The sequence below is a fragment of the Crinia signifera genome, chromosome 2 (genome assembly GCF_055691185.1).
Source record: "Crinia signifera chromosome 2, ASM5569118v1, whole genome shotgun sequence".
NCBI classification, from domain to species: Eukaryota; Metazoa; Chordata; class Amphibia; order Anura; family Myobatrachidae; genus Crinia; species Crinia signifera.
Genome location: NC_139218.1, coordinates 212001211 through 212025183, shown reverse-complemented (window position 1 = coordinate 212025183; position 23973 = coordinate 212001211). Strand labels below are relative to the sequence as shown.

General features: G+C 41.0%; 1 protein-coding gene across 3 annotated transcripts in view; it reads right to left on the bottom strand.

The window, feature by feature from the left end:
* CSMD2 (CUB and Sushi multiple domains 2) overlaps window positions 1-23973 on the bottom strand; it is a 909603-nt gene that overhangs the window by 222203 nt on the left and 663427 nt on the right. For 2 of the 3 annotated variants that reach the window (XM_083173665.1, XM_083173666.1), the window contains exons 11-13: window positions 20457-20560; window positions 19143-19255; window positions 1698-1880 (exon numbers count right to left, since the gene is read on the bottom strand). The exons of the other annotated variant lie outside the window; for it this stretch is intronic. In XM_083173665.1, coding sequence (XP_083029791.1) covers window positions 1698-1880; window positions 19143-19255; window positions 20457-20560 — 400 coding nt within the window. The remainder of the gene's footprint in view (window positions 1-1697; window positions 1881-19142; window positions 19256-20456; window positions 20561-23973) is intronic. 3 annotated transcript variants of the gene reach the window in all.

Below are 23973 nucleotides of genomic sequence, written 5' to 3'. Positions count from 1 at the left end.
GGGATACCGGCGCCTGCATACTCACGTCAACACAGTGACTGCTGACAATGGGCCAGATGCACTAAGCTTCAAAAGTGATATAATGGAGAGCGATAAACAACCAACCAATCAGCTCCTGTCTGACATTTTTCAAACGTATTCGGCAACATGGAATATAGGAGCTGATTGGTTGTTTGTTTATCACTCTCCATTTTATCACTATTTGAAGCTTAGTGCATCTGGCCCAATGTCACTGATCTCTAGACCCATCTCGTCCCTTCTTCTATGTGCAAAATGCTGTTGCTCCTGGATTTCCCACTTAATGTATGATTGCAGTCACCTGAAATAATATATTTCTGAGAGTGGTGTTTTAGCACAGGTGACTGAAGTCATAAATAACTGCCTGGAATGTACACTCTATAACAGGAATTCCCAAACTTCACCATTACAGTCCAGATGCTTAAGCACAGGTAACTTATTTAGTTCAGCAGTCAATTTGATTTAATCATCCACACTCATGCAGGGCTATCTTTAAAATCTGGACTATAATAGAGGAGTTAGGAAAACCTGCTCTATTTCTATGCATGTTGTGGGTATATATGGTTAATAAAAACAACGTTTTAGGGAAAGTTATCCTTAAAGAAATAAAAAAGTAGATGCTTAAATGGAAATATAGACACTAGTAGTAATGTCAAATGTATCCAAATTGAAGAGACACCTCTATGTAAATTAGATATACAGAAGTGCTCAGTGGTATACACTTCATGAATGAGTATCTTTAATCATTTATAATTACTCACTGCTATGATAGTGTGCAGTGATCATTCCTTTTCCAGTATCCCCATATTGCAACAAGGACGACTTACATATAGATAACTATCTGAGGTAATAAGGCCCATAGTGACCTCTCAAGCAGGGGCGTAACTAGATATTCGTAGGCCCCATAGCAAAAGTTTTTAAGGGCCCCTATTTAGCAACTGATGGTTTTAAATGTGTGTAAAACGTTGCTTAAACAGTAAAAATGGGCCCCCTTCAACTCTGGGCCCCATAGCAGCTGCACCCCTTGCACCTATGGTAGTTATACCTTTGCTCTCAAGAGAAGCTAGTTAGAAAGTTCCCTTATATCACTGAATACCTCATGGAACAAAATATGGTTCTGAGAGAAAAAGCACAAGATGGCAACATACTGTATATTTATTCTGCCTGATTGATTTTCCACCAGAAAACTACTTCAGACTATAATTAAACATCTATGATTCTTATGTTGCATGTCTAATGGATACCTGTAGGAGTTTTACTTCAGGCAACCGAAAAGCCATATGTTACTTAAAAACACTCCCGATTGTAGTTGTCCTAAAAACCATAACCAATGTCGACAGAGTTAATTCAAGTAAAAACTCAGTGCAAGGTACATTAAAAAAAAACTGCCTGATTGCTGAAATTCTCTTCCTCTAAATTAAAACATGAATATTTCATGATCAAAAATAAGGTTCTCCTAGAAAGGCAGTAACTCCAGCTGCACCTCTCCCTCGTTGAGCGGTTTAAATTACTGCAGAAATGGAATATGAATGTTATTAGCATGCGATTAGTATTCTGATTTGCATGGCACTCTGAGTCCTTATTGCCTTTGGGGGTAGAGGATGGTGGGAGGGTTGGTGGGTGCATGGCACCCATTACTGGCTGGCTGGCCTGCTTTTACACACACTCTCATCACTTACACACACAACTAGGCTTTCTGGCAGACCATTGGCTGTTCTTTTGGCATGTGATTGACGACTGCCCAACCAGCTCAAATGCTGGCTGACACTGGAATACCAGGATGTCCCCATGTCGGAATCTTGATCCCTCTCTTGTTCCAAAAGCTGGGATACCTGGGTCACCACAGCTTCCCTGGTCTATCTCTGAAAGACAAAAAAAAATTAACACAACCAAATATAAGTGTGAACCAACAAGCAAGGTTTTATTTTTCTGCACATGGAAAAATCTTCTCTTATAACATGTGATGCTGTTAAAATGTTTTGGGAATTTCCCCAGTGAATTTTCTGTTCCCATCTGTCTGGAAGCTGTTCCGTGAGCCGACTTTAGTGTTACTCTATAGCTTAGCTATAAATAAAATATAACTTTGTTTTGTAAATCTGTTAAAACCATCGTACACACTTTCAAATACATAAACATTTATGCATAAGACTGTAAAATAAAAAGATGCACATTGTCAGTGTTATCTAATGAATACATTATAACTGAAGTTGTGTATTATAATGAGACACAGTACATTATATTGTGCTTCACAGCTGCTGATGATTAGGAATTTGTCTATGTATGGTGGCGAAGGAGCAATAATAAACATCATCCTGATTGTCTTATGGCAACTTTGTTTGCTATTTAACCATTTAAGATAATATTTGCATAACAAAAGTATTTCAATTTGCCTCAAAAGCTCTCACATGTAGAAAGACATTTACAATGCAAGTTCTCCTTTAGAAGTGCCATCATAGGATATACCAAATGGTCCCAGAAAGCTGGCTTAGTGCAGACAGTAATGGTGTTTAGTTTTTATGTGCCAAGTGTAAACTTCCTCCAGGGCCTGCGCGATACATACTCAAATGATCTTGGCCTAGCACAATATGTTGTTTAAGTCCAAACTGAAGAGACATACCGGTTGGATCATTCAGTGTCCTCCCATGGGTTGCATGCGTCATCTACTGGTCGGCCATGCTGCAAGGCCAACCAGAGATATCATGCACGATGCAGGGTATGTATGTACGGCACAATGCAGGGTCCTGTCATTGGATTGGCCAGGAATGCATTGATCAGTTGTGTACCCATCCTAGAACCATTTGCACAGTAACTACAGTATATAAATGTCACCGTTTTACTCCAGTGAGGTTCATGACTTAAAGTGCAATGAAGTTGACCATGCGCTAGGAGGCTTTATATTTTGTTGCACAATTTGGTCCTTGTTTACTACAAGAATACATTTGAGGTCAAAGTACAACTCTCTGGGCATGCCATCCTCGTTAAAACTAATGTTGTTGTATATATTATTCAGAATTATTGCTGAAAGCTAAGGATAGCTTCCAATAGTCTAGATTATTTTCATTTTGACATAAAAAAGGCAAAACTGGTAAAGCTCTGGGCATTTATTCAACATAAGGGCTAATTCAGCTAAATCAGAAATAAACTCTATAGCACAGTACATCCAGAAAATGGGGCTGACATGACCCCGTCTTCTGCAACGCTGCCTGTCCCCAAAAACCTGCAGCATTTTAGTCATGTTGCAGTTTTGGGAGCACTACAAGTGACATTGCAGCCCATAATCTGCACATAAACATTGGGTGTACATGTATTTCTGAGTTAAGCCCATAGTTATGAACATTATAACTCAGTTTTAAGTGCGATAATACTACTGGGTATACTTATACTGTATGCAAAATACAACAGACAAGACACTTGTGTTTGAATACAGGATTTTGGAGGTTAATGTGTTCCTACTTATGGAGGATAAGTGCACAAATCCTAACACTAAAATCAGAACATGACATTGCATTCTGTAATTGACTTTCTTTAACATGTTAGACAATGTGTCTACATGAGCATATACAGTGTGGAAGGATATAATGTGCAGTGTTACATAGGCAATGTAAATGCTTCTAACCAGTTTACAGTATGAGTTTCAGCATCTAGAATGAGCTGAGTTTGCCGGCTCAGAGAAATACTTCCATCCCAAGACTTTACCAGCTACATAAAGCATGATGGATACATTTAGTTACATTTATTACTAAACAGTCTAGTTACTTAATACATGTGGTGTGGCTATTAATAAATAGACTGATGCTATGATTTACATTTAATTATATTAAGTACATTTTAACACCTTTTCCCTTCTATGTTCTCCCCATCTGTATCTACACACCACTGCATTCTTAATTCCCATTGGCCAAAGCCCTGCTGGGACTCATTTTATGTCAGCTGCTTCAACAGCTCTATCATTTTCTTCTGTACCTCAGTAATTGATGCAAAAATGGTTTCCCTTGAGTACAGATTTGACTTTAGGGGAAAAAAAGAAGTCACATGCTAGGTTTGGCGAGTATGGAAGGTAATCTAGCACTGCAATCTGTTTCTTGGGCAAAATCTGTTTCACATAGAGCTACTGTATGTGGGCTGTTATGGCTGCAAATTTGGATTTGCTTTAACATGTTTTCTTCATTCTAGGTGATGGTTTTTCTTTTTTCCAGTGTATGAACTGGTGTTTTGTCTCAAGATCCTACTGGAAGATCAATGTTTCTTCAAAAGTAAGAACGTTACCTAAAAAATTGACAATCGGCTCAGACACATGTGCTCGTGATATACACTTTGCCCTGTAATCCTTAATTAGCATAAGGGAGTGTTGGTGGTAGCCATGCATAAAACCTTTGACACTTAACACATGGAGCATGTTTTTTGTTGTTTTTTTGTTTGTTTTTTTACAAGCACACTCTCATTATTTCAGAGCCACAACTTGTACATGCTTAAGCTCAGCTTTCTTAAAATATTGATGTCAAAACTTAATGTGACTTTATGTGTTCTTTAAACACTTTTACTAGTATTTATTCTTGACAATAATTCTGCTATGTAGTCATTCATCTCTACTGGTCAATTAGTCAGTGATTTCATCCTCCAATGTAAGATGGCAATCATTTCTTTATGTCACATGTTTACATAAAATTAATACAATGAAGGCAGTATATGTGAATAACGTAATGTCAGCAATAGGCATGGAGTTGGTTAAACATCCCTGTCTGTGTGACTCGGGGATCCAATAAGGTTAATGGGTCTGGCAGGGTTAGCTGGGTTATCAATAGCAGGAAGGGGAGGAGGCTTCCTTTCCTTCCTGCAGAATTTTCCCTCCCTCCCTCCCTCCCTCCCTCCCCCCCTCCCCCTTTTGCAATTATGACAGGGTGGTGGGTTTCATCGCGTTAGCTGATAGGCGGGAAAGAACGGCAGGTTTAATCAATTTAGCTTAGATTTATGATGCTACGTATATGGCTTGTTCGGTGCACTCACCTCTCATTGACTTAGGCCTTCGCTAGATCACCCACTCAGGGACAGCGAGCTCACCCGGGCGGGTGGGTAGTCAATGCGGTAGGGTGGAGTGGATACCGCTTGTTTGAGTTAGGCCAGTTATGTTTGTAGTTTTAGGGTGGAGTTTTAGTTAATTAGCCGTTCTTTCTTGGCCACCATTAGTTAATTAATTAATTTAAATAAATCAATTTAGATTAAAAGTTCGATAAATAAATCAGTTAACAATTTCTGCCAAATCTATGTCTCCGAGTCGTTATTTCAGGTTTAGTTATATAAGTTAAGAAATGTGAAATGTTTTACATGCTAGAGGAACACATAAGATGTTGGGATGTTTAAAAAAAAAAAAAAAAAAAGGAGCCATTTGTTACCACATGGGAATTAAATGTCATTCTTTATTTTATTGTTATTTTTTAACCTATAGAAGCACGGTTACTAAGTTATATATGTGTCAAGTTGTCATCTGTTATGAATATGCAGGCCTTTGCTGTTCCTTTACTTATATATAATATTCAGTGCAGGGTTCTTGTCATGATGCCATGGTTTTGCTCGTGTAAAGGTGCCCATACACGTACAATTATTGTATACAATTTGGGCTTTATTGCATTGCATCGTATCACATTGCATAGCTTTTGCAATGCAATGAGATGAGATCTAGTACAAATAGTATGTGCAGCAAAAACTTTTTGAGCTGTGTGATGAGATGTGTGACAGGAGAGCGCATCTCATTGCACCCAGCAATTGGACCGTCTATGGGTATTAAATTAAAATATAAATTCCTTTCACTGCTAGACAACCTGCAGTGTGCAGGAATACAGAGGGAAGTGCCAGATACCTGCTGCAGTTATAATAAGCTGGGTTTATATAAAATAATAACACCAGTCTCAATGATAAAAAGGTTGTGCTTTCTGTATGTTTCTGAAATAAGCTTTTTGTGACTTCATCTAGCCACATACCATATTCAAGTCTAACCAATGCTTGCTCCATTCCCATCCAGTGTCCTATATGAGCAGAGCACTAGTTGCAATCTGTCACATTAGTCTTTCATTACTTTACATAACTGTATTAAATCGCTTTTTTTTTTTAAATTAAGTTTGTATTTCTATTTAAGGCACTTTATTTCCTCAAGATGCTGCCAGGCCATATACAGGGCCGGTGCAAGGCACCGGAGCGCCCCAGGCGAGGGGGGGGGTGGGGCGCCCCGGTGCCTAGGGGGGGTACCTGCGGCGCTGTGTGATCTGGCGGCGGGGTCCCTGCATGCGGAATGCAACTCGCCTGCATGCGGAATGTTTTCAAACCCAGCAGCGCTTGCTGCTGGATAGCGCGCATCACTGCAGGGACCCCTCCGCCAGATCACACAGTGCCGCAGGTACCCGGCACGGACACCCCTGCAGCCTCCATGCGAGAGGCGAGGGGCGAAGTGCCGCCCTCCAGTGGCTGGCGCCCTAGGCAAATGCCTAGATTTGCCTACTGGTGGCGCCGGCCCTGGCCATATATACTGTAGCAATGGTTTATACTGCGATGTTGATACATAGACGCTTGCTTGAGATTAATCACAAGACAGTCCCATAGTCAAACGCTATGGGGGGTTCTGGTTGCCTGGAAACCCCCCCTCCTCTTGCCACCACATCATGCAGTTTAAAGGACAGAGCAGAGCTGCTGTACATGCCTAGAGTACCAGTTTCTTCTATCACAATATCACTTTTACACCAAAATCCCAATATGACCCGGTATTTGGAACACAGTATTATTTATTATGATATGTTTAACCTTTTCCTGACCACTCATCTTATTTAAGTGTTTGAAACAGCCTATACCAGTGGTTCCCAACCCTGGTCCTCAAGTACCCCCAACAGTGCACGTTTTGCAGGTCTCCACACAGAATCAGGTGCATAATTCGCTCCACCTGTGATCTTTTCAAATGTGCCTGAATAATGAGTGTACCTGCCAGGTGACCTGGAAAACGTGCACTGTTGGGGGTACTTGAGGACCAAGGTTGAGAACCACCTATAGACCATCTGTACTTTTAAATATTAATTCTGTATTCCATACAGTATATAAAAAGACACATTTTCAGGGCTGCCAACACCCCCCTGACTCCGGTACTTACTCCAATGTACTGCAGCGTGGGGGATTATGGATTACATTTGGAACCCCCCCTCTAAAAATACTGCGCTTGCCACTGAGTCCGCACCATCAACCACATGATTTATTTGACATCAGGAGAATTACAATGGATAACAGAAGAGATAACATTTAATAAATGGTTTGTCAAGAATGATGTGTATGTATATTGCAATTACAGTAGCTCTATTGCGGCTCTATATTTAAATGTAGCCTCATTCCTGCATGACCGATACGCTGTCAAGGGTTGGAGATAAGAGAAATGTAAAGGCTACAAAAAGTGATGTTAAGCTTTTGTTAATGGTCTTTTCTTTAATCAGATGCCCTGCATAAACCTATGACTTATCAATCAGTCTAAAGGTGGCCATACACCACTGCGAGAAGTCGCAGCAGTGTATGGCCATCAGCTCCCCCTTGAGCCTGACAAATAGCAAATAATTATGGCAGGAAGTGTTTTAATATTGTCTCCTCTATGTTGATAACAATTGATTACCTGGCTGTAACCACTTTTGATTCGTAGTAACCTTGCCATTCTGCGAATTAAAAGTCGTAGTTGGCTTTAGTTGTTTCTAAGTGATCGCAGGTATGGAAGGACAAAACCAATCTGTAGAGCTGCGGAGTGGGAGAGGGGAGTTTTTTTGATTATTGTTTATTTTATTGTTGTTTAATGATTTTTGAATCTTTCCAAACTGTAGAAACCTGACACACAGGAAGGTCATGCAAAGTCATCGAAACAATGGGGGTTATTCAGTTGATTGCTGCTGTATGAATTTGCAAGCTGAACGATTATCGAACGACTATGCATGTGTACACATCGTAACACGAATTTGCAAGGCCAAATAGTGACAAAAAACAGCAATTTTGTTTTATAATCCCCTTGCAGCTTGACTAACAGGAATCTGCCGTTTGTGGTGGTAAGAGACTTTTTCTTGTGTGTGTATGTGTGTGTGTGTGTGTGTGTGGGGGGGGCTCGGGAAAAGCGCAAGCATGCCCAACAAGCAGTTTCAGGGAGGGATGGTGACGTGAGTTCTGGCCTTGATCAGCCTGATTCTGCCGCACAGTTGTGGTAGGATCACAGTTACACACACTTGCTGGCGGGTGCTCAGCTATCCATTGCAAATCTTTCGCACTGCAGCAATCAGGTCTGAATCAGGCCCAATGTACACAAAAGCAGGTTTAACGTTCTAAATTGTATTCTTGGTGCAAATGCAGATTCTCAGTGCAAATGCTCTTTATGGCTGATAAGTGCATTTTTGATCAAGCACCGTTTTCCATTAAAAATTTGAGCATGGCTCCTTGAGCCTACACTTTGGACCTGCAGAAGTTTATTAAAGTTAATAAAAATATTAAGTCACAAGTAAATGACACGGATATTTGAACCTGGACTTCCAGCAGCAACCAATATTGCCACTCCATCTGTTCTATTTACTGTATCCTAACTTGACTGTCAGGTTTCAAGCTAATAAAATGTAAACTTTGTAATCTCTGTTCTTTTCTGAGCAGGCCGAGAACATTTATAGAAGGTAATGAAGCAGATAGGTATGTATTATTAAAGTAATACAACACTGTCCTTGCAGGAGATAAGGTCTCACAATTGCCTGCAATACCTCAGTCCTGTCTCATAATGTGATGAATAGGTAAGACCTGAACAAAAGGTGATGGGTTTATAAGTCTTTGCTTCTCTTATTAAATACATCTATTTAAAATTTCTTAAACCTTCAATAAATTGTTAAGAAGAGATATGGATTTGGGAACCTGTGTCACACAGCTTTGCTAAGGGCATTAAAGCACTACAGAACAAAAAAAGCAAAATAGAAATTGATGGCTATAGACACCAGCTATGTTCAGTGTAACAAATCCCATTACAGCAGGTATTAGCAGTGTGTCAGGGAGACTTAAGCATGTACTGTGGAAATATTTCTAAACAGGGATCAAACAGACTGTTTTCAAAGCCAGTAGCTGTTCTGTTCTCTTACTTCCTTTTAGTCATTTTTAATATAATGATCAAATAGGGTCTATAGAACCTAGCATGAGGGGTAACAACCATATTACCTAAGAAGCATAGTCATTTATTCTGCTTGGAAACTAGGGCCAAATCCAAAATAAGAGCTGACACGTTGACATTTCATTAAACAAGTTTCTTGTGTAGTGCCAAATAAATTCATCTTCTTGGTGTATTTTGGTAATAATTGCAAATGCAATGGTGAACCAAGGGACCAATTCAGCCCCCTTTGTTCCTGTCTGAATTTGTCCCCTTCCCCGATGCTTGGGGACTGTGCTTACACGATTATGCACAACCAGGAGCAACCGGGTATTTATTAAACAGAGGTAAACAGATAAGTGTGTCAGAGATAAGGCATTTTACATTTCATAAGAATTACACTGATAGATGTCGCTTGAGATACTAGACCAGTGGTAGCCAACTCCAGTCCTCGAGAGCCACCAACAGTTCACATTTTCCAGACAAACTAGCTGCTGCACAGGTGCACTCATTACTCATGAAAACATTTTAAAAGATCCACAGGTGGAGCTAATTACTTCACTTGTGAATCTGTGAGGTGATCTGTAAAACATTAACTGTTGGTAGCTCTCGAGGACTGGAGTTGGCTACCCCAGTACTAGACTATCTCTGACAATAACTTATGCATACAAAGAATCGAATGAAGAGAAAAATACATATAGAATTCTTGTTTAATTGATTCTTTAAATAGTCTTATTTTTTTTTTTTTTCTGGAAGTGAAAATGGAAGCCAAGCTTCCATTCCATTACACTCTGCAATTCACATGTAATTTGGGCTCTAATTCTGCAATTGTGGGAATCAGTCACAGGAAAAGAGCCTAAGTTGCAGGGGAATAACAGCATGTCCGATGCAATGAGAGGTCTCGTAAGCATTTCACCAGATCCTGCGAGTCGCATCGGCTGCACAAGCAATCTCCTAGATTTCTTCCTAGCCGGTCAGGCTTGGCTGGGATTGCATGCGATATATTGCATGCAAAAGGAACGTCGCTGTTGGTTTAAGATGTGATTGTAGGGGATTTCTCCGAGGGGAGAAGTCGCCCTAACAAAGGTGGAACTACCATCTCCTGAGATGCTCAATGGGTGACTGCTGGTGACTTCTCTGAAGCAAGAAGTTGACCATGGTCCTATGTATGCCCATATTTACTTATGCACATAGAGTAGGTATCCATCGTGGCCTTGAGAACAGTAAGTTCTACTTTACTACTGCCAGCCAGTCATCACTTTTCACCACTTTTTTTTTTTTTTTATTGCATGACAACTTATTTTCTATAAATGCAGATAATAGCAAACATTTATTTATTTATTTTACTATGGAAAAATTAGGAATAGAACATTGTCACCATGCAAGAAGTAATTTTGCCCCTGTAAGTGAAAAACACCCCAAGCATGTATGTGACTGTTTGGGAAATCTTTTACATGAAGTAGTATAAGTTGGCTGTGATAGTAAAGTTGTTCCAATGACAACAGACTATTAGAAAATATAATGAAAAACAATTAAACATGTTTATCTACAATATTATTATTTTATATATATATATATATTAGCTTTGCTAAATGGGCCTCTGTCATAATCATCTCTATTAACAAAATGCTAATAAATTATGCTACACATATACAAAATATGATAATGTAAAAGGGAAGTAGGAAAAAATGTAGTCTAACAACATAATGCTGATATCAGATAAATTTACATATTCATCTGAGTATTAAGCGAATAACATGCAAGAGAGATTCTGAATAATCAAGACTGTATCATTATATACTTCATTATTTTACATGATTGACTATTTTTTGTTTCAATGAAAAAGTACTTAAAGAACATTTATACATACTGGGTGAAATGTAATAGGATGAGAGATTCAGAAAGTGAGAGATTTGGTAAGAAATCTACAGGTTTTTTAAAAGCAGCAATCATTTACACTGCAAACTCAGTTTGATGTTACAGTGTAAATGATTGCCGCTTTAAAAAAACCTGGAGATTTCTTACCAAATCTCTCATTTTCTGAATCTCTCCTCTACTAAATTCCCCCCTAGAGATTGTTCTATATGTTTCATTGGTATACGGTCGTTAGGTCGACACCATTAAGGTCGACATACATTGAGTTGACCACTGAAGGGCGACTGGCCTTAGGGCGACACAGACAAAATGTCGACATGCCTAAGGTTGACAGGGTCAAAAGATCCACAAAACCATTAGATCGACATTGGAAAGGTTGGTGGGGTTTTCACATTTTTTATACACCTATACAGTGTCCGTGTCGACTATGTTGATATCCGGGACAAAAAACGTGAAAACCCTGTCAACCTTTTGACTGTTGACCTTTCCAAAGTCTACATGACTGCTTGTGTCGACCCTTTGACCCGGTCGACCTAAGGCTTGTTGGTCTTTAGTGGTCGACCCAATGTATGTTGACCTTAATTTGGGCAACTCAACCTGTTGCATTTATGTTACTGACCAGCGTCATGGAGAAAGTGACAGTAATCTTCTATGTAATTCCTAAAGCCCCACACACACTAGATGAGATAGTAAAAGTTATCACTCAGATAACATCACCTTTAAGGCCCCCATACACTAGCCGATTTTGGTCAGATTTCAGCCAGATCAGTCGGATCTGGCCGAAATCGGACCAAAATCGGCTAGTTTTGATGTCCCCTCAGATCCGATGCGCGGTCCCGTGCGCATCGGATCTGCGTCGGGTGGTCGGACCTGCTGCACGTCCGATCACCCGACTTGGGACCTAGTGGGGCGGCGCGGCGGTGGAGGGAGCAGGGAGGGCTGGGGACGCTGCGGGGGACACGTCTGTGTCCCCCGCTGCTGGGGACGCTGCGGGGGACAGCGTCTGTGCGGCGAGAAGGTAGAGGGAGCAGGGGGGGCTGGAGACGCTGCGGGGGACACAGGCTGCATAGAGCCGGGCAGGGGGAGCCGGCCGGGAGCTGTCAGTAATGAATAAAAAAAAAAAGCCCATACAATGAATGGGCAGCCTGTGATTGGCTGCTGAGCGCTCTCTCAGCCAATTGCTGACTGGCTGAGAGAGCGCTCAGCCAATCACAGGCCGCCCATTCATTGTATGGGCTTTTTTTTTTATTCATTACTGACAGCTCCCGGCCGGCTCCCCCTGCGCGGCTCTATGCCGCCTGTGTCCCCCGCAGCGTCCCCAGCCCCCCTGCTCCCTCTACCTTCTCGTCGCACAGACGCTGTCCCCCGCAGCGTCCCCAGCAGCGGGGGACACAGACGTGTCCCCCGCAGCGTCTCCAGCCCCCCCTGCTCCCTCTACCTTCTCGCCGCACAGACATGTCCCCCGCAGCGTCCCCAGCAGCGGGGGACACAGACGTGTCCCCCGCAGCGTCTCCAGCCCCCCCTGCTCCCTCTACCTTCTCGCCGCACAGACGTGTCCCCCGCAGCGTCCCCAGCCCCCCTGCTCCCACCAGCTCCCACCTCTTAGCCCCCCCCCCCCCCCTGCTCCCCGGGTTTTTTACATGTGATAAATCGAGACGATTTATCACATGTAAAAAATGGCACATCAAGTGCCAATCTAATCAAGCTCCCCCGGGGAGCAGCCGGGGAAGCTCAGGGGGAAGTCGGGGGCGACTTGTCCTAAGGACAAGTCGCCCTAGTGTATGGGGGCCTTTAGTGTGTACATGCAATATCGTTAACCAGTGTCGGACTGGGGCAGCAAGGGAGGAATGTAGTGGTGTAGGGGCCCATGTTTAGGGGTGTGGCCAGCTGCCACAGAGGTTTGCTAGTCCATGCATGATGATATACCAGATTAATAATTGCAATGCACTGTAGAGAATACACAATAGTCATGTGCACTATGAGATAACATGCATATTTCAACTGCACTGGCTGTAAGCTGATCCATGAAGGATGAAAAGGGCCCCCAGGCAGTGGGACCCACGGAGGATTTCCCCGGTGCCCCTGTGGGCCAGTCCAACCCTGGCATTAACCTTGCACACTCCCGCGCATTGTTAACGACCCCCTCCCTCATCCTGCATGTACATACGATGGAGGTCCTCACTACAGCATGGCCCCAGCTTCCCCCATTGCCTACCCAATGTCGATCCCTTTCCTGGTATGGTATGTAGGCACTTGCCGATGCCGCCACCCTGCCAGGTACCCATCACCTGCCAATATTGGTGTTGGCGGGAATCGCCATGTGGGCTTAAGTCTAGGAGATTTATTTTCTGGATGTTTTCTAGAAATGTTTTATTCTATCAATACTTTAATTAATTGTGTCCACTTTATCAAATTCTAAAAAACACCCCAATTTATTATTACAAGAAAAACTGATCTCATCACTTATTACCTTGTATTACTTAATAGGGAAGAAATCAGTCTTAGTTTGTCTACCATAAGTGTAATAAATTAGCTTTATTGGCTCAGACTTTTTTCTGCTATAATACAGAAGAGGAGTTTGTCTTAAAGTTACTCATAATACAGGGCATGATTCCAATTTGTAAGGTATTTCAAAACTGCAGGGATGCACCTGTGTAATGCCATATAAAGGTGTGTAATACCATATGCAAGTTTCTCCTGCATGCATGTGCAAGATCTGAGTTCTGCATCTGGTCATCAATTGCGACCAATTGTTACAACTCATATTGTTTGCAGAAGTCAGTCAGTCCGAAGCTTATGCTGTCGGGCAGGGGTTCCCAAACTTTTTTGAAACACTGCGCCCTAGAGCATCAAAATATTTTCAAGGCACCCTTACGCCAAATGCTTCTTATCGAGAAAGTCAGAAAATAAATACTAAATGAAGTGCATTGTGTTTATATGTCACAGTTATCTGGTGAGGGGCAGGATTTGCTTCTGTTTGTCCACATATATTATGATTGGCAGTCACAAGCACTGGTTTTACCTGGTACATTGACCATAAATAATATGAATTGATCCTGGTCCACCAACCCAAGGCACCCCTGCAAGTGTCCTGAGGTACCCCAGGGTGCCTAGGCACACAGTTTGGGAACCACTGCACTAGGGTGATATTGCATACAATCCTAAGATTTCTGTATCTGTGCGATAAAATGAAGGATTGTATGCACGAATAATGGTTCCCCTGCCGCGATGCGTAGGACCTTCAGTGGCATGGAAAAGTATAATGTGCTGTACATAATATTTATCGAATTGCATGAGCAATCACTTTGGGGTTTTTAACCACATGCGATCGCTCTATTGCAATCAGCAGCGTGTTTGGGGATCGAGGACCACTACGTCAGTAGAGCAGGGATCATATCAATGGTGGCAGTGGAGTGAGGCCCAACCTCTGGCAGAAGTGGAGCGGGGAGCTGAGCAGTGGATCGCAGCGCTGTGTATGGGCATATGTGTATGGGCACAGATTGGCTATCAGATTTTGTCCAGGAAATCAGCCCTCGACAGAGTGATATTGCAAGACACGTTCTGCACAAGTGCAGACTGCAAACCAGCAAATTTGTTTACAGATCTATATTAGACCCACAGAACATTTACCGTAGCTGTAATTTACAAAGTGTACAGTAGGTGGCACCATGAAAACTTTCTGACCTTTACTACAGGCATAATTTATAAAGTTGATGAACCCAAGAGATTTTATACAGCTGCGTTACACTTCCCAAATAGTTGCCTCAATCACATTAAGAAAAAATGACATGGGTATAGCATAGTTTCATAGTGCTAAAATGTTGTGAACGAGGTACTGAAGGCATAAGACTAAATAAGAAAAATAAATGTAAAAAAGCTGACGAAGCCCCAAATGTCATGATGTGAACTCTATTTGCAAAAATAATGCATATGCTGTATGACATTAATCACAAACATAAATATTGTCCGTCTCCTTTCTAGTATCAAATAGGTTAACATAAACCTTCACCCAACCACTAATTCACAGCACCAGCGGTACACGCATTATTTCCATCCTGTCCTTTAACTTGCACTCCATTAAACTGTTCTGTTAGCAGAGTTCAGTACCAGTCATCAGCAGGGAGAGAATGGGAAAGTGGATAGGGGATGAGTTTGGAGAAAGCATTAGGCAGAAATGCCCTTTAAATATTCAGCAAAACATCCATTAGATAGGTCAGGCACTCAGGAAACAACACTGGAGGTGGGGTGCTCTCAGCAAGCGGACTGGATGAACTAGAATTATACAGCTAAGCAGTGAAGTGTTGGTGAAGAGACATGAGAGTGGAAGAGATCTCAGTCTAGGGACAGCAAATATGCTAAATACATGCATCCACTATATCAAATGGTTTATCCATTTGTTAATCAGAACGATATATATGTCTATTTCCCCACTCAGGGTTGGATTAAGGTATGTGGGGGCCCCCACGGCAACTAACTTTTGGGGGCACCTACCAATAAAATTGTCAGAAAGATATGCTGGTGGTTATTAAAAAGTAAACTGCAAATACTCATCATAAATGTGGTAAACACACTGTAGTAGTCCAAGTTCACATTATGCCACACAGAAACCATAGTTCGCCAATGCCACTGTGTCTGTCCCATACTTGTCATGTAGATTGTGTAGGTCCCCCCAATACGAAGGGGTCCCGGAGGGACCACTCTGGCTGCCCTGTTGTTAATACGGCTCTACCTCCATGAGAGAGGCAAGAGGAGCTGGGGCAGGACAAGGGAGCATATTATCAATCATTACCATGAGGCCTACCCCTCCGCCCACCTCCAAAATCCATCCTCTTTTGGGGAGATTTGTATGTTACAGTACACTTATTAAATATGGTCCTACTGTGCAGCAAAGCAGAGCACTAGGGATGTATATATATATCTTACAGTATCATTAGGATATAGTTTTGAGATAATTTATTGATGTTAGAATACAGGCAATTTAAGCATTAAGCACAATGAGTTATGACTGATTGTATCTATGGCTTTCAGAAATGAGAGCCGTCTTTTTTCAGCTGAGGTAATATAAAATGTAAGAGGAATGGTGCTCCTAGTGGTCCACTTTATAATGCAATAAGAACTGAGGAAAACATTGCATATATATACAGTATATTTAGCTTTGTCTTAATATAGCGATAAGCACAATATAAAACATACTGTACAGTACTTAAAACAGGTGATTGCCACATAGTGGCCCAGATGTACTGTATCAAGCTTCAAAAATTGTTAAAGTGGAGAGTGATAAACAACCAGCCACTCAGCTCCTACAGTACCTGTCATTTTTCAAACCCAGTCTGTAACATGGCAGGTAGGAGCTGATTGGCTGGTTGTTTATCACTCTCCACTTTATCACTTTTTGAAGCATGATACATCTGGCCCAGTATATTTTTTTATAGAGAGTACACACGGTGAGATAGGCACTATTTTTCCATTCTATTTTGCATACAGAAGCAACGTTGAATCGAAATTGAATAGAAAATCGAATGGACATCGAATGATTTTTCTAAATTTGATGCAGATTCAATCCCAATGCGTGCTCCCATGTAGTGTAAATTGAATAGAAAAATAGTCTTGGCAGGCAAGACCATATAGTACAGATCTGTACTACATAGTGAAAATCGAATGTGAACACTGTAACCAACCCAGATCCAGACACAGACCCAGATCCAGAATAGGGGCCCAATAGAAAGTGAAATATCTCCGTGTGTACGCACCTTAAGTGGAGGCAATTTAAATTCTTGTGAATGGAATCCAAATTCTAGTAAAAGGTGAGAAAGTTTAAGACTGTACAAGACAAAAATATCCACATGGTTAGCAGCATTGTAGGAGACTGTCCTTAATTATCAGCGCCTTTTATATTGGTTTTATAGCCAAGATTAAAAGAACATCTGAGGTATTAAGTTCTAAGCTGAGGGAATGCTAGTGGCTTGTCCCCTCCCTACAATCTGGTTACAGGAGATTAGTAACTAACTACAAAAAAATAATAAAATAAGCACGAGGAGCTCAGACAGTCACAGAGGCTGGATTAATTAGGTCTGCCTTTCACATTTACAGGAATCAAAAGGATCGGACGGTAGAACAGAATTAATCCTGATTAGAACGAAGGATCCTAAATAAATTGAGACACAATCTTAGGGCGGTTGAGAAATTCCAGAATGCAGTAAAATAACTGAGACATATAATATTATCTACCTTTATTCACACTTCATCTGCTATTTGATCATCCTTTTTATTGGAGATATTTTTGCTTTTACAGTAAACACTGCAGATGCTATAAATTTATGAGCCTTGTCCATCTCTGTCGGACACTTATTCCATGAATGTGTCTACACGGTTGTGACTACTTAAAGCTCTGCCAATATGGGACTACTTCTTTTATTTATAAAATATGTTATGCCTCTTTCTAGCACCATTTTGGGGCATTTTTTGCAGTTGGAAATAAATATATTTTTTTAAATATAAGCAAGATCTGTCATTTCATTATTCATTTAACCCTTTGAGTGCCAATGTTGCTCTGAGAAATCCTCAAAGTATCTGCAAACATTTACAGCCACTCTTCATTTAGTATACATAAATACAAATACAGTCAATTCATTGAAGTTTAGTTAAATATTGCACCCAAAATGAGAACAGTTGCTGTGAGTGGTGCTGGCATTTTTTGGGCAGATATTTTGAGGATCTCTCACAGCAACTCTGGCACTCAAAGGGTTAAAGACGGTGACACTATATGACATACATCACAATTTACAGGAAATGTGGTACCAGCTGCATTGTATTAAGACTAGTCTACTAGTTACTACATACCTCCCAACTTTGCGGAGGGAGGAGAAGGGACTCTCGTGTATGCCGACGGCGCACCTGAAAAATGTGGGGGCGTGGCCTAGCGGGAAGGGGCACGGCCTACCCTCGTCCCCGGGATTTCCATTGTGGGGGCATGAATTGACGCTGTGCACAGCATCTAATTATGGGTGACAGGGGGAAACTCCCAACTGCCCCCCTCGCAGCGGGACACTGCCGGCCCCGGGCGGGACACGGAAACGTCCCCAAAAAAGGGATGTTCCCACGGAGAGCGGGACAGTTGGGAGGTATGTTACTATAGCAAAGATATATTTCCAGACACAATACAGATTACAGAGATTTTTTATTTCTTAATCACTGCCATATAAATTATTTTCCTTGTAACATTTTACAATATAAGGGTAATTCTCTCTCTAGAAGGTCCACTTTAACATAAAACTAATATGTATAAAATATCTATAATGTAGCAGGGCCTGTAATATTAGAATATGTTTTGCACATCTGATTTACTTAGCTATCAGTAGATCCAGGTCTATTGGGTGATCTTGACACAAGTAAAATGTTTACTACTTGAAAAAGCTGCATATTGCAAACCAACAAAATCAATTTAGTTCAAGATAGAAGATAAATGTAAAAATCTGATTGGTTGTTGTGGGCACCTACACAATTTTACTTTACTAAAACAACAGCCCCATTACGTAGGTTTGAAAATAAATGATAAAAAGATTTAAGTAAATGTATGTATTATGTAATGTACATTGTCATATAATCCAAGCATATTGGGGCAGTGCTACCGCTAGACAATCCTTGGTGGTTGCCTAGGGTGTTAGAATCTCTAACACCCTAGGCAACCACCAAGGATTGTCTAGTGGTAGCACTGCCCCAATATGCTTGGATTATATGACAATGTACATTACATAATACATACATTTACTTACTTACTGAACACTTAAAACACTGAATGCATTGTATAATGTCACTACTATAGTGTCTTCATTGTCATAACAGAACCCTCATAGTGAGTATCAGATGTTTACATAGAGGGAAAGCAGCTGGCAACCAATGAAGTTGCCCCCTTTTGCTTCTCCATGTATGTAATCTGGTGAAGCATATGATAATGGTTCATGATGTCACATCCAAGCACGACACAAGAATAGAAGATGCTGCCACTCCACTATTCCACACTGGGTAAAATGCTTTTGGATAAGTGGGTTGATTGTGCTAGAGGTGTCCATGTGAAATTTACATACTGGATTCCAAAAAATGTGTGTGTATGCATAGTACTACTCACCTTCATATGAAGCCTTAAAACCAAGGTTACTCCCTGAAGAGTCTGTTCGGAACAGAAGCCACATCTGGTGATTGGAGCTCACTATAAGATCGGGAACACTGGCTCCAGTCAGTCTGTTATGACATGTAAAAAATAAATAAAATAAGATCAACAGCCCTTACACTAAATTCATACATCTATAAAAGGTACTCTAACTATGGCCTTTATTCAGATTTAATCGCTGTACAAATTTGTTTGGAAATGGGCAAAACCATGTGCGCTGCAGGTGGGGAAGATGTAATATGTGCAGAGAGAGTTACATTTGTGTGAGTTATTTTGTTTCTGTGCAGGGTAAATACTGGCTGCATTATTTTTACACTGCAATTTAGATTTCAGTTTCAACACACCTCACCCAAATTTAACTCTCTCTGCAAATGTTACCTCTGCCCCACCTGCAGTGCACATGGTTTTGCCCATTTTCCAAACAAATTTGTAATGCAATCAGATCTGAATAAGGGTCTATATGTAGAATTATTAATGGGATAATATGAAATAGCAAAAACATAATATTTAAATGTGCTCCAAAAGGGAGCCCTGTCAGAGTACCGGTAGTCGGGATTCCGCTATTGGTATACTGACTGTCGGAATCTCGACTGTCAAGCCGCTATACCACACCTGGTTTGCCCATATGGTACAAACACAGGATCTGTATAGGTGCACAGTCTCCCCCTTTAAAAAAAATTATCCCCACCCACAATCAGTCTGACATATAACTGAATTATCATTTATTCTGAGGCATATTTACAGCTTATTACCATGTTAGTTAAATAGATGGAAGACAATTCGCTGCCACTACATTGTTTTAGAATTTCTTTTTAGTACTGTACATGAGGTTAAATATCTTTAAAAATGACTGCGCTGTGCTTTATGTGCCAGTGTGAGTAGATGAGGAAGGAGTTGGGTATACTCTAGTAGATAGTTAAGCTTTCAAAAAGTTGACGTGGGATATTTATTGTGGGAGAATACATATAAGCATGAATGAGAGCTAGTTATTGGAGTCAAGCGGATAATCAGGTTAAAGGTTAATCTAACAGTGCACGAGGGGAGAATATTGAGATAAAGATTGAGGCATAAGAGATGGTGCAGTTGTGGAGGGCTTCTAGGTAATGGTAAGTAATACAGTATGAGTTGGATTCTTGAGGGAACCATTGTATGGAATTACATTGTATTGATGATGCAGATTGATAGAAGGATAGATGAATGAAAAAACTACTTGCAGAGGTTATAGTATTAAAGTCATAAGGTTAGTGTAGTCATAAAAATCAGTTCACTTACACATAGAGTACAGACTTCTGGTCCTCAACCTTTCCACCATCTCCTACTGTGAGAGTGTCATACCCTCTTTCCAGCTCAAACTCTTCAAATGTAAGCTTGATCACCTATCAGAATATGAAAAAAGGTAAGTTCATGTTCCGCAACTTAGTAGTGCCTTTTGAGGTAGGGCACCAGAAGGAGAATAAACATTACATTAGATAACTTGGGATTGCAGAAAAATACCCAATTCCTGTTGACATATTTCCAGCGGTTATTATAAAGTACCTATCAAACATACTGTAAATATCTGTCTTGGTCCAAAGTAGCATAGTTTTTGCCTTGTCAATGATTGCCGCTTTAAGAAAAGTCTGAAATCGTCCAGCATCCCACACCTCCACCACACACACTATATTACATTTGCCTAACAGTGTCTAAACTTACTAAACACTGTTAATTAAAGGTCATAGAGCAATTTCTACATAATACAGAGAACAAGTCTTTTTTATACAATGTAGAAGTAAATGAGTACGTTTTAAAGTAAATAACAGGGGAAAGCAAAGGAAGAAAGAAAGCCGTGGAGGTGATTTTGAGGTGGGTGCAATTGCAATATTAGCTGTGACTTTTTTTGCAGCTGCTACCACATCTTCATGATAACTGCCAATGGGTGTCCTTTTGAGACGCCCACTGTCTCTGGCTCTGTTCCACCACTGTGCACATAAAATCGCACCATAAATCAGACACTAATGCAGCTCTATATCTTCATCATTCAATGCGGTCCTTGACACCGATACACAACCGGCAAGCCTGCTGGCCTGGAAAGCCCTTCCAATTGCATTGATCTCCCTGCTTATGGGTGATAACCATTGGGGAGTATGCACAAAATGAAAGCATCAGGCTATTTGAATAAGGCTCTGTATAAGTAATAGGAAACCATATCCATTTAATAAAATCCAAGCAGATTACATTGCCTAGGTGGTACTCCAGAGATGAACCATTATTTCACATATTAATAGTTTCATGTCTGATCTCTCAAACTAACTAAACCACTTTTTTAATTTTTCACTATCTATTTTAATTATCTTATTAATACACCATAAGATAAAATAAATGTAGTGCACAACAAGAACATCTGACCAACTGTACTGGAAATAGAATAAGCCAGACTCTTAGGTCAAGGTCACACTGTACTTGTACCATTAAGTATGGACTGGGAAAGTTGTCCCACCCAATTACTGGTATAGGCCTCAGTCTATCAGTTATATTGAGCCAAAATAATGGCTAATTGTTATAGACAGTGAATTATGGCCCTCATTCAGTATTGGATGCAGATTTAAAAAAATCACAAATGGGCGATTTTCGGACTTCTGCGTATGCATTGCACGCATGCATGACCAATGTGATTGCATGGAAGGATGCAATCGCACTACGATTCACTGTGACTGACAGCGTCACCAATCAGGGACGTCAACATGGCATTTTTTTCGAAGAGCAGCCCAGATAACTCAGGCCTATCAGGACCATTTTTGAGGTGAAAGGAATTCCGAGGAATAATCCAAGGAATAATCCAAGGAATAATCCAAGGAATAAAGCTGCAGTTGGCAGTGAAACGCATCAGGTGGACTACCTGTTCCCTACCTCCAGGATTGTTTATGTGGACTCATTCACTTCCACTGGACCCTACTACTTGTGGTGTATCATCACCCACGGACTCACTGCACCCCCCCAATTGGGAATCATCCCACCCAGTGCATGGTGGCTACTCCTCCTTTCAACACCCAGCGGCACAATTCCAGCGTGCTGCCTTGGAGGACACTATCCAAGTGAGTAATCCACCACCATCCAAACAGTTTCCTCCCGGTTCGGTGGACACCGCTTTGGCTCCACTGGGGTGACAAATCCCCCTACCACTCCCCCTCACCCCTTTTCCCCTCTGGTCCCAAACAGACGAGGGGTATCACTTTGAAGCAGAAGCCGACTCACCTCCAACGGCTGATTAAGTGCCGTTCAATCTCGTGAGGATCTCATCATCATCTGAGTAGGAAACCATGGGATACTAACATCATACCCAAATTGGTAAAGTGCCCTCATCAGTGACTTTTTTTCTCCCCCCCTCCCCCTATTTTTCATCCATTCACATTCATTTGGGCCCATCCAAAATCATATCAATCCTGTGATGTGAGGAACTCCTTTTCATGTCAGCCGGCACTTGTCTTTACATTGTGATTGTATTTTATGCTTATGTATTATTTTATGTTTATGATTCTTGATTTTAAACAGTAAAATTCTTACAGTACAGTAAACAATTGTGTGCCATTGTATTTTTAGCACTGCTCCCACGCCTTGAGCGTGATTGGTGTTGTCCATTTTTGAGGTGGCTGCGCAATGTCACACACAGCTGCTATGAAGGCAAAGATGGCGGCAGTGCACCTGCCTTCACAGCCAGGCTGCACAGGTAAGGGGTCAATCCTTTTTTCCTGGTTCTGCGATGCAAGTGCAATTGAATTACTATCACAGCCCTTGTCAACTCTTTGCATACTGGGCGGCACTGCCATGTGCTGGGCAGCCCCCAGCATGCAAAAGCAAGCAGTTGCGGTTTAGTTTTTTTTATCAAAACAGCAACTGATACCGAATAAGGTCCTAGGAGCATTATTGGGTATCTAACTAAAATATGTATACCTATTCATTGTGTTAATACTCTTATCAGTTGGTCAAATAATTTAAATAGTGACTGCCAGTGGTGGCAAAACTGTGCCACTGACACTGATATGCCGCACTGAAAGACATACATTAATGTAGTACTATTCTGATTATAGAAACAAATGACATTTCTAAATCTGTCTCCATACCTACATTAAATGAAAAGGTGAAGTATCTCTGTGTCAGCTATAATCTTCTGTTTCTCAGTGGGATTTACAGCAGCCATATCCTCTTAAGGTTAACAAAGAGTTCTTTTTGGCCCAGCACATAACTGTTCCCCATTGTACAGCGCCCGAGAATGCAGTAGAGCTTTTTAAATACAGGTTAATAATGAAACATTGATAGCACTTTAGCTTATTCCTATCAGGTACTTAAATTAAAGCAGAGGGTGACCTTCATGACAATTATCACAGTATTAAAGTTTGTCAGCAGTACTGTTACATTCACAAATAAATGACAGTAGGGATGTTCAAAGGTGTACTTCTATTAACTGAAGCATTATGATCTCAGAGTCTGACATTCATTCGTCACAGTTGCTATTTAATAAATTGAATTGCTGTAATGGTGAGGGCAGACGAATGATGTAACTAGGCTATTAGAGGCTAAACCGTTCTACAGACTATATCTCTCATTCATAATTATGGACTGGAATAACCTCCGCTTTTCTGACCACACTCAACAATAACATATTATATAAGGGACATATTCCAAGCAGCATGTAGGCAATTTCAGGATACTCATACAAAATGAATTTATTCTGGCTCTTGATTTACTGAAAATCTACATTTTACTAAAACTAAATTAATAAAAGCAGTGTTTTATTCTTCTTTTATTCTTTGTG